The sequence below is a fragment of the Tuber melanosporum genome, assembly GCF_000151645.1.
Source record: "Tuber melanosporum whole genome shotgun sequence assembly, scaffold_177, strain Mel28".
Taxonomy (NCBI): Eukaryota; Fungi; Ascomycota; class Pezizomycetes; order Pezizales; family Tuberaceae; genus Tuber; species Tuber melanosporum.
Window position 1 is genome coordinate 119,805 of NW_003298838.1, and position 11,826 is coordinate 131,630.

Sequence of the window (11,826 nt, forward strand, 5' to 3'; positions counted from 1 at the left end):
TGAGTACAAGCAGATTATCGTTTTTCAAAGTTAGAAGGAAGATAAGGGTTCTCTAAGCTATCACGATATCAAGCCAGTGAGCAAGATAACATCATTACCTGTTGAAGAACTGAGTGAGAAGGAGTACGATCATTACATAATGATAGAAAACATTACATTTAGATCCATCCTGTGTAATCACCATTTCAAAAAAGGTTATCGTCAGGGTTTACATATTTCACTCTTCCTTACACTGGTCAGATGGCTTGAAGATGGTAAAACCTGCGAGCTATTGAAGTGTGGAGGAGATATCTGGTGGAATGTAGAAAGATTAATTAGCCACATGGTCAATAAAGCAATTCCATGCTTTCAGGCTCAATTTCCTCATTGTAGGGCCTCTTTTGAATTTGGTAATGCAAAATTACTCCTTGAGTATGCAGATAAAGTATTACATATTTCAGAAATGTATTTGGAGCCTGATGGAGAAAATGTAAAATGCTTGTGAGATAGATTTACTGTTGATCCCAACCACCTAAATAGTGGCTTTATACAGTATCTTGTACTTTCCAATAAAATACCCAAAGGACTTAAACTTGTTTTGACTGAGTGTGGTCTTTGACCACAAAATCAGGGACAGTTTCTAACACAATGTATTATCTCATCAAGTACAGGGATATCCAACATTCATAATCCTCATTGCTTAGAGGGTAGATACTATTGTGCCCTTGTATCACTGGCTGTACAACCAGACTTCCAAGCTCAGAAAAATCAATTGTTCTAAGTGATTTTAGGTACAGGCCATGCGGTCATTTTTTATCCTGCCTTCTATTTTGAAGTCAATTTTATTGAGTATTACAGTGGGGTAGCAAAGAGGTATACAAGGGTGAATTGTATGTATGACTCTGAGTCTTTAAAATGCCTAAGGCCAAAAGCTTTGGCTGGAGTTTCTGAACAATTAATTTGGAAATACTAACCCCATGTACAGAAGATTATGGACGCCTATCAATCTAATACAGTGTATAGATCAATGGAGTATGAAAGTCTTGTACACAGAAAGTATACTTTACATCATCATGTGGTTGAATGAAACTAGAACTAATATGAAATGATTGATTAATTTCGAAATACCATTCAGTTAGTATTAATTAGAATATACACTAGTACTATATATTTACAATCAGTTTCTTTTTGGAAATCAGTGAATTGGTTGTAAATGATAATACCAAGAGCTACTTAACATAAAGTATATTAGAGACCTGTGGAGGCAAAATTTGCTGCCAGTTACCTCTTACCCTGATTACATAAGGCGTCAAATTTTGCAACACGATTGGTACAGGTTCTAGTTACTTCAAAACCATACTGTAGTTCTTTGCTTTTACTAACTTATCATACCGGGAGATATCATAGATATCATACCTTGTCATACCATACCCGTCATATCACAGTATGCCACTTCCACAGTGGCATACATACAAGTCAATTCATGTGATTGCCTCTCTTCCTGCCTCCCACCCTTTCCATATCATACGCCATCACATCTATACCCGCACCCTCCTCACAAAACCTTATAAAAGGCATTCTCAACCTCCAACATCTACTCCAGTATGCTACCTGTCTATTCGTCTCACGAGTTAGTTTCCTGTGAGGTATCCTGTTCTACCACAGTTGGAATAGGCACCTTGAGCTTGAGCAGCTCATCCCGTACCATGGCTGCATCTTCAGTGGCATATGCCTTTGGAAGCGCTTGGATGGTACAGTAGTTGTAGTCGGCTTAGTTCAAGGTCGGAGAGGGATACAGAGACCCTAGGGTGATTGGCGGTGCACTAGCTACTTTGAACCCATGTTGGCAGGTTGTCAGTCTGAGTGCGATCACTAGAGGGCAGCAGTGCGTGCTGCATAGTACAGTTGTGTCTGGAAAGTTTTCGTATCCTTGAAGTGCAACCCTGTAACACGTTATCACCACAACAACCCTCCTTACCATGGCCTCTCCACATAACGTAAGAGTAAGAGAAGACCTGAATAAGGAAATTTATACTGTGTATAAACATATAGATATGGGATATGACAAAATTTCTAAGTCTTTAGGTGTATCCAAGTCAACTGTTCAGTCTGTGGTAAAAAGAGCTAAATCAAGGGGTTGAAACACTTACTATGCAAAAAGAGGTAGAAGACAAACCAAGATTACCAACAGAAAAAAAAAGGATAGTGGAGTCAGTTATTGATGCTGAGCCTCATTTAGCATTACGCAACATTACCAAAAAAGTGAATATTGGTCTTAGTAAAACCACTATTTATAAGATCATATCAGAAGCTGGTTTTAAGTTTCTGATACCTAGCAAAAAGCCTTTTTGGAGAAAAGGATGAAAGGAGAAAAGAAGGGAGTTTGCTAGAAGGAGGAACTGGAAAGGGGCATAGAATTGGGTTGTTTTTGTGGATGAAGCCACCATTGTTAATGACCCAAATCCAACAGGAAGAAAGGTCAGAGTTAGACCTGATGAAGAGCTAGAAGAAAAAAACTTAAAGCCTAGCTTTAAGTCTAGAAGAACTAGCATTGGAGTATATGCTGCAATGATGAAGGGAGGAAAGACTAAGTTAATTCTGGCGAGAAAGAGGAGGGAGGAGGAAAGGACCAGTAAAAGATACAGACTTGGCCTAAACTCTCACCAATATGCAATGGAAATCCACCAGCCTTACCTTATTCCATTTATAGACGATCTGGATAGACCTTCTAACAATATCTACCTTGCTGCAGACAATGCGTCCTGGCATAGTGGTGAGGAAAATCGAAAATTGGAAGCAGACTGTAGTTACAAAATACTCCCTTGGCCACCCAACTCACCAGATCTCAATCCTATTGAGAACGCATGGGCACTACTCAAAAGAGCCCTTACCAAGCGATTCTCCAGACTGGAAAGAAGGCCTCATAGTGCAGCTAAATTGTTTGAGGCAGCAAAAGAAGAGTGAGATTTAATTCCTTAAGAGAAGCTGGATAGATGGATAGATAGGATGCCTGAGAGAATGCAAGCTGTACTGGATGCAAATGGAGGCCATACAAAATGGTAATAATGTTTTTTTATTGTCTACTAGCAATACTATCATGTTTTCTTTAATTGAATTCTTTACATTTTTTTTGAAATTTTTATGGTTGGGGGTTGTGGTTGTGTGGTTCCCATGCGAGGGTACGAAAACTTTCCGGACACGACTGTACTATACCTCATCCCACACGACATCGCATCTGTCGCGGGAGTGCATAAACGTTACGCTTTCACCGCCCCCCACTGCCCCCGCTCTGCAGTGCCGGTGTACGATAAGGAACAGGCTCTCTGGGGAGAAATCCGACCCTGCAGCTCGCCGGCGGGAGCGCGGCTTATTCGAATCGCATGCGGGCCCCGGATGTGCTGGAGGAGGGGAGTTGGACGGTGGAGTGTGCGGTTAATGTGAGATGGTGGGGTTTCTCTTTTTTAACAGGTGGTTTTGGCGCTGCTAGTCTTACAGTGGTTGCTATTGATGTATTAGGGTTTTCCGAGGTGAGGCTCAACGCGAAACCCTGCGCTTGTAATTGCTTCCGGTCGTGCGATGTCATTTAGTTCCTGTATCACCTGTCGTAAGGGGTTCTCAGCGGTGGGGACTTCGGCACCATTTCCCCTCTTGGAATTGGTATGATAGTTAGTCTATCATACATATCATACTTGCATCTCTTTCCCCTTTCCTTTTCCTCCCTCCGTCCTAGATAACGATGGTAGACACTTGCACCGGCAGGCGGTAGAATAATAAACGAATGACCAACCCTGCATATGATAGCACCAATATTAGGTTATCGTTTCCAACGCCATTCTGCCAGCCCAATGTTCCAATGTTACGGCGCAGTGCAATGCTGCTCGGGGGTCTAATCGTAAATTAACTTCCGTAGTCGCCAAGCCATGTATGAAAAAATCGAAAGTAAGAGAAACGAGGCAAAGAACCAGTGGTCAACTTTGTGGCATGCCACCAAAAAAGTAGACTAAAGCACAAGGCATACTCTCCACTCTCCTACTCTGCCCAGCTATCTCTAGCAACGCCTACATAATGGAAGGAAATTAGTAAAGCTTCCAGCCAATAATGACAAGAAAACCCACCCCCCGAAGCCTTGTCCGCCCCAGGACCCTTCCCAAGCGTAATCTGCCTGCGCACCAGCGCTTCCTGTTCCTCCCACGCCCGAGCCTTCTGTCTCGGCCTCACTATCCCCACCACAACCCCAAACCTCAATCTCCTCTATTTCGAAAACGTCCCGAGTGTAGTAATCTTCGTCTCCGGTGCTATTGTAGGCGCCGCCACCCCCCGTGTTCTGAAAAATGCCATACTCGAGTGAGTGGCCAAACGTCAACGACACAGGGCCGAGATTGAGGTAGCTTTGGCTGCAGTGGTTTTTAAGTTTCTGCATTGGCGAGCCGAACCCTATGCCATCGTCTTTATTAAAGTAAGCATACTCTGTGGAAGCCCCAGACGCGTGGAATACCTCGTGCACAGGTTCCAGCTGGAAGATCAAAGACTCGGCGTCGCCGAAGCAATCTATGCAGTTGTCAATGCCGGCACAGAACGGAGAACCTAAGATTAGTTTTGCCAAACCCTTGTGTGAATGTTTCCACGGGACATTTAGGAATACACCGAAGACTAGTCTTCCAGTACGGGTGCCCAAAGGTGAGAGGTATTTCTTTGACGGTATGCGGTCCAGGAAGGCTTGTTGAGCGTGGGTTTCTACGGGGAAGGGGATGCGTATTCCCGAGACAAGGAGGAGGGTTGGGGCAGCCCATTTTAGTACTTTGGTCTCTACGGAGCCCATGCTGAAGCCTGTCTCTGAGCCCGCATATAGGAGCCGGAGTCGATGCCAGAGGTGGGTGCCGGGGATGAAGAAAGAGATTTGGCCGAGGAGATTGAGGTCCATTATTTGGCATTCGGTGGAGAGTAGCGGAATTGGTGGCCCAGAGTTATTGGAGGGTGTGGCTATAGACATGTCGACATTTTTGCTGAAGAGGAGGTGCTCGAAGAGGGGTTCTAGTGGAGTGAACATGTATGGCTATGCGGGTTAGATTTCGTAACCGCGAGCAGTTAGAATAATGCAATAGGAAGCAAACCAATGATTTCTTGATCGTTGGTTTAAAGTCGCTATATAGCACCCCTTTCTCATCTTTGCACCTGAACCCTCGGAGAATGCACTCTCCAACACCACGCACCCCCGTGAGAGCATCAGGTGTAAGTCTATCCGAGAAATCTGCTACGGGCTGGCTAGGCCTCAGGGGAGCAATCGCTAGTAAGAAAGCAATCAATTTCCTCATGATATCCAGTGGAATACGTGCATGGTGAATATTCAACTTCTCAGCATGCCCAAAAGCTTCAATTGCGTCCAGCGCGTCCAAAGCGGCAAGCGAAAGGTCATCTTCATCTTCATCTTCACCCCCTTCGCCCTCTTTGTCCTCTAACGAAACGTCCACGTCTACCTCGTTCCCTTTCTCCTTCCCCATCCCACCATTACCCCCTCCCTCCTGGTGAACCCCCCGATCATAAACCGCTAAAGACCTAAACAACAACCTCAATGAATCAGGCCTCCTCCGAATAACACTCTTGTACCTGCCGGTTAGGATAACCACAACCTTCACCAACGCCTCAAAGTCTAGCACTACTGGGGCGAGACTCGGAAACGGGAACGCCCCGATATAAGACGCGGCACAGAACAGTATCGCTCCCACCTCTAGGCAGTCCGGGATTGCCAGGAACTTGATCAGAGTATCCTCGCTCCAGTACAAGAGCCCGGCGCGGCTGGTCTTAGACTTATGCACGTCCGCTAGCGTACGGAAGTTGTCCTTGAACGAGTAGAGCTCTACGCCGCTGAAGCTCTGGTCGGCAAAGCGCTGTGCAAGGCAGCGGGAGAGTTCCTCTGCTGGTTTGGCGGATGGTTTGGGTTATTCAAGGTGACTCGGCAATAAGAAGAATTTTTAATTGGATTCTGAGGATGTAGAAGGGGCAGACAAACCGGAAGGTTGAGCGGGCTGTTTGGAAGAATGTGCTTGGCCCATTTTGGCTTATCTGGGAGTGCTTGGCAAAAGCTATTCTAGAAAATGTGCTGATGGAGTGTCAATGAAGTTATTGGAGGTCTGACAATTGAGCTTTGGATGATCTCCTACGAGTACAGGCAGTATTGTAGCCCAACCCTAACCCACATTACTTACATAATATTATTATGGCTCTAGTATCGGAAGCCTGTCACTGTGTATCACTCAATGTTCACACCGGTATTAACTTGCACTGCACTGCACGAAGGATAGATATCTTTCTGGGATTTACCCAGTCCATCCCTATAAAATCTTCTACCGTAAATATGGAAAACAGAAATGACAACCCAAAAACATCTATCTATAAACTAACGCCATCCAACTTTTCAGCAATGGGTCTCATGAACTTTTTGTATACCGAATTCTCAGTCTCGTCGACGAAAGGGTATTTGAGGTTAAAGAGGAAGGTTTCCAAGTCCTCGCGTTTGCCAGATGGGACTTGGATTCCTGCAAGAACCCTTCCAATATCTGTTTGCAAGGTTGGATCAGTGTGCAATTCCTACAAAGGATCTAATGGGAAAATACCTCCACCTTGGTTCCTGTAATGGAAGAGGGAGATATTAAAGTCGGGATGTAAAGACCTTAGAAACTTCTCGAGGGCGCCGGGGCGCTCAGGGAACTCTACATTCAAACGTTAGCATGGTTCAATATCAACCCCAATATTACCACAAACCCACCAAACCTATATATCCTCTCCTCGGAATCACACCCATCAGGCAATCTCCCACCAATAAGATACCGAACATGCGACTTCGCTATCTCGTTATCGCTGATATCCTCAGCATAACAGCCCTTCTCTCTAAGAAGGCCCAATACGCTGGGAATCTCAGAGGCACGGTCCTGAACAATAATAGACATGAAAATGGACGCCGATTTGGAATCTCCAAAACGGTAGGAGAACTCGGTAACTGAGCGAGGAAGGACGCAATGCATCATCTCGAGAAAGGATTTCGGCTTCTCAGGGATCACAATGGATAGCAAAACCTCCTTGCCTTCTCCAAGTCTTGCTCTCTCGGCCACAAAGCGGAGGCGATCAAAGTCCATATTAGCCCCAGACAAAATAGCACAGAATGTATCATTCTCATCAGTCGGGCGGTTGACAGTGACATATTTCTTTAATCCAGCCAATGCAAGAGCGCCAGCCGGTTCTACGATCGAGCGGGTATCTTTCGCACCGTTAGAAATGTAACCTGCTCAAACTCAAGTGTGCAACCCTACCAACAAACACATCCTTAATAGCAGCGCAAATCTCATCAGTGGAGATCTCGATGATCTCATCAACACACTCCTTACAAATCCTAAAGGTCTCCCTCCCCACAACCTTCACCGCAGCTCCATCTGCAAACAACCCCACCTCTTTCAAGGTAATCCTCTCACCAGCCCTTAGCGAGGCGACCATAGCGTTCGCATCAAGAGTCTCAACACCGATTACCTTAACATGTGGCGCCAACCTCTTGATATAGACACCCACACCAGCAATAAGCCCGCCACCACCAACACAGCAGAAAACCGCCTTGAGGTTCTCGAGATTGCACTGACGCAACAACTCCATACCGATAGTCCCCTGCCCAGCAATCACGTACGGGTCGTCGAACGGCGCAACATTGGTGAGTCCGTACTTCACTTCCAGGCTCTTGCAGTGCGCTTTCGCTGCGTCAAAATCGTTGCCATGAAGTACTACGCTAGAACCCAGCCTACTCACATTCTGGTGCTTAATGTCTGGTGTCGCGGTAGGCATAACTATGGTGGCAGGAATACCGAGGTGTTTAGCAGCGTAGGCGACGCCTTGTGCATGGTTTCCTGTAATCGAGTGCTGCGATTAGCGATGGTTAATGAAAGGAGATAGATATTGGAATGAGGGGGCAAACCAGCAGAGCAAGCAATAACACCCTTCCATCTCTCCTCGGCTGGTAGATGAGCCATCTTATTATAAGCTCCGCGAAGCTTAAAGCTGAATACTGGCTGCAAATCCTCCCGTTTGAGAATAACCCTACACCCCAGCGCAGCACTGGTATTCGTAGCAGGCGTAACGGGAGTCTCTTTGACAACATCGTAAACTCTCGATGTAAGAATCAAACGTAAGTACTGTTTTTGCACCCATCTCGCCATTTAGCTCTAATTCAAAGACTAGACGAAACGAGAAAAAAAGTACCAAGCAAATTGGCTTACATCTGGGTTCCCATCTTCATGTTTAAAACCCAAAGGAACGAATGAAACTGGACTATTCCTCCCACTTCCTTTTTCGTGGACGTTTGAAGAGTACTCCGTCAGTGCATTTACAGTGAGACCGTTAGAAGTAGTGTCCATTGTTGATGAAGCGAAATGTGACAACACCAGCAACAACGGCACAGGAAAAAAACTGTCGGCAGTGGAGAGCAAGAGGGAAAAAAGGTTGTCGTAATGGTTGGTTAAAGTGGCTAAAAGTGGCGGGAGGAAATTGTTATGGTGCGTCTCGCTACGAAGCGAACTCGCAATACACAAGTGGCCCGATTGAAATCAGAAGGACCTGCTTGGGACTAGGGCATGTTGAGAAACAATTAACATCATACGGTAACAATTCCAATGACATCCGCATCACCCACCCCTAATGCCATGAGTGTTACTATGATTCTGCTGCTTCGACAGTACAATTTTGGTGTGTCGACAGTTGTCGGTCATGCCTGCTACACATTGTGGAATCGGATTGGGCCAAAGACTCTCTGTGCCACCAAGAGCTGACATCTTGGCATTAAATTGGCACGCAAAGTGGAGCTTTCCGAAGACTGGAGAGACAATTGGTATTCCAATGCAAACGGCCTATTGTGTTATCCACAGAGCAAAGGTTTTCAATTCCATAATCAAATTTGATAGTACCGTCTAACATATCATAAAATCAAGCTGCTAATTTCACAGACATCAATGATCTTCTATCCTGCCTGGTGGATATGCCTGGTTATAGGAGAAAGCAATGGTTTCTAGAAGGTTTTTTCCAAAATCCAATGCCCTGTGAGAACAATCCTCACTGGATGAAGAGTACTGGCAAATGTCCTTCCCAGACATAGCAAAAGAGTTGGATATTGTTGCCATACAATTAGTACTTGAAAGTGTATTCTATATCCATCACAATATCTTCCAAAGGAGGCAGATCCATGTCAGCAAAAATAAATATCTGCATTCAGTGTGTCCTGTGCATTTAATCCACAGAATGCTGGAAAGATAATTCCAATCTATGATGCAATTACCCATAGCAACCAATGTCAGGATATAAGAAGGTGCAACAGGATGTAATAGGATACAACAGAACATTACTAAATGTAGTAACCAATATTACAATACTACCATTTAAACACAGAATTTGTAGAACACACTCAATATAAAGCACAACTTATACCTAGGTTATTGCAAAATAAGTTTTAATTTAACAATTTAAGATTTATCTTTATGGACACAAGAATACAAAAATAGAGCTACAATATAGGAGTTATACAAAGTCTAATAATGATAACAGGCTGTATTTCTACCAATATTGATGCCTAGTAGTAATTTAATATACTTTGGGAAGGCTGGTATCAAGTAGATTACTGCTATAATTTCACAGATATGACAGGATTTCATACATGACTTGATTATAAGTTATAAGTCATAGGTCTTGTGCATATGACTCACTTGAGTTATATGATTTGTTGATATTATGATTTGTTATGTTTTGCACATGACGCAATTATAGGTGACGGATCTTATGCTAAGGACTTGCTTGAGTCCAATGACATGTTTATGTTATGATTTGAGCTTAGATAAGTTAAAACCTGACTATTGGACCTTAACTATAAAATATTTATTTTTGCTTAACCATATAACTAGCTATGTAAAGTAGGTATGCAGTAGCTCAAAAGATATTTTAGAACTCTAGATGACCTCTGTGGCATGTTTTTTGTCCAAAAAACTGAAAGTTCCTTCTATGCACTTTTTATAAATGAAAAATTACTTTTGCTTTTAGTTGTAACAATCCTGGTTCAGATAGTTAGTTCATAGTGATGGGAAATGATACATATCTTCTTCACTTCTTCTTGTCCTATATGATAGCTCTTAGGCCTACACCTACTTTACTAATAGTACAAAACCATTAACTTCTATTTGTAATTCCTATTGTAAGCTTTCTCTAACTCTACTTTTCGTAAAGCCTTCTCATTGTAAACAGTAATAAAGGTCGTGATAATAATAAAGAGCGTAAATGCATTTTATATTCGTAAAGACATAAATAATAAGTAGGAAAAGTCCTTAGAAGTCAATCTAATTTTATTTAAACTTGTGCATCTAACACTGATATACAACAAGTACCTGCAGGCACAGGGATACTGCTAACTAGTATACTGCTAATCCTTAGCTAACTAAGCCTACAGCCCCTCATCCACTATTCCCAAGTTATTCCCACTCGAGAACTAATTACAAGACCATCAAACAACCTAGTGCCCACCCTGGTCTGAGTCCATAGCTTCTCTTGTATCAGGCCAACCAGCACTGAGTGTCACTGAAGCTAAACAAAAGACCAACCCAAGTAGGTTCTTTGTCCAACAAGGATAAAATCACTACTGCTCAGTCTGAATACTGTCCAGCATTCCTATTCAACACAAAAGAAAATCAAAACAATCTAACTCCCGGGTGGCATGATGGTAGGGAGGGGGGGAGCAACATGTCTACCTCTGGTACCTGTATCCCAGGCCATCGACCATGGGAACCCAGTTTGTCCAGTTACCTCTGTAGAGCTTGCTGGTGAGGAGCACTTATACCTGCTACTTGTGACCAAACAAAATGCCATAAACAGAGAAAAGTCATAGGGGTTGTAACTGACTAATGCGGTCAGTAGAGTCTATCTGCCACTCATGGTACCTTGCCCCCTCCTGCCATACCCGTAATCCCAATAAATGAAGCCAAACTAACCCTGCAATACTCAGTGCACAAGCCCCAAATTAGTCCAACCAGGTAGTTGCAACCCACCATCCACACAGATGGCCATCAGCTAGCAGGCCTGCCCTGAAGCATTACAACACTCAAGAGTGTAATTTTATCAGTCTAAGCCATGTTGGAAACACTTAATTAGACCCCACCCAACCTGACGTGAACCTGACCAGTACTTGCAGGCTATTCTCTCCCATCAAATAGCCCTCCCCAAGCTCCATACACCAGATGCCACAGGACATGTCCAGCTCCCTCAGCTCCTCAGACGCATCTACGGTCTAACAGCTACAGGACAACTTGTACTAGACCCCAACAGGCTGCCACTAGGCTTAGCTATAATAACAGAGCCCCAACCTCCAATAATCTGTAGCTAAGGCAGCTAACCAGCCATTGCCAGGAGCCAGAAAGGTGGTAGCACTGATATGCGGAGATACTAGTACCAGCCACACCATCCAACCCTGCTGAACCGAAATCCAACCAAGCTAGGAAATAGCAATTGTCTCCCGACGGCTAAGTCTGCATCCTTTTTCTGCAATATCAAAGCTGGCTTGTGCTAATGTACTAAGTTCCCCTAAATGTGATATCATTTCCATTAAGACCTCATTTGAAACATTTCCAATAAGTGCAAAAACTTAATTAGTTTTCTTGCCAGATGTCTGTGCTTCTATGAGGTGTTTGTAGGCAGGAAGTAATATTTCTTGTACGGAGTGGAGTCGAGTGAAGTGGAGCAGTTGAAATTTGGCAATGATACAGGACAACCTTTTGACAATAAGGAATAAGTCCACAGGTGTGAAATCCAGTCTGAATCTTATTCAATGTCATTTCC

General features: G+C 43.9%; 2 protein-coding genes; both read right to left on the reverse strand.

The window, feature by feature from the left end:
* Nucleotides 1–3,626: 3,626 nt before the first annotated feature.
* GSTUM_00003529001 (uncharacterized protein) lies at nt 3,627–6,115 on the reverse strand. XM_002837145.2 has 7 exons: nt 5,987–6,115; nt 5,091–5,893; nt 4,677–5,032; nt 4,585–4,629; nt 4,475–4,527; nt 4,095–4,425; nt 3,627–4,037 (listed from the first exon to the last, which is right to left on the reverse strand). Exons 1-7 carry the CDS (start codon nt 6,027–6,029, stop codon nt 4,028–4,030), a joined length of 1,641 nt encoding a protein of 546 aa, XP_002837191.1. The 5' UTR covers nt 6,030–6,115; the 3' UTR covers nt 3,627–4,027.
* Nucleotides 6,116–6,266: 151 nt separating this feature from the next.
* On the reverse strand, nt 6,267–8,463 carry GSTUM_00003530001 (uncharacterized protein). XM_002837146.2 has 7 exons: nt 8,235–8,463; nt 7,934–8,150; nt 7,768–7,865; nt 7,284–7,698; nt 6,743–7,231; nt 6,591–6,686; nt 6,267–6,533 (listed from the first exon to the last, which is right to left on the reverse strand). The coding sequence occupies exons 1-7, from the start codon at nt 8,370–8,372 to the stop codon at nt 6,367–6,369; spliced, it is 1,620 nt and encodes a 539-aa protein (XP_002837192.1). The 5' UTR covers nt 8,373–8,463; the 3' UTR covers nt 6,267–6,366.
* Nucleotides 8,464–11,826: the final 3,363 nt, after the last annotated feature.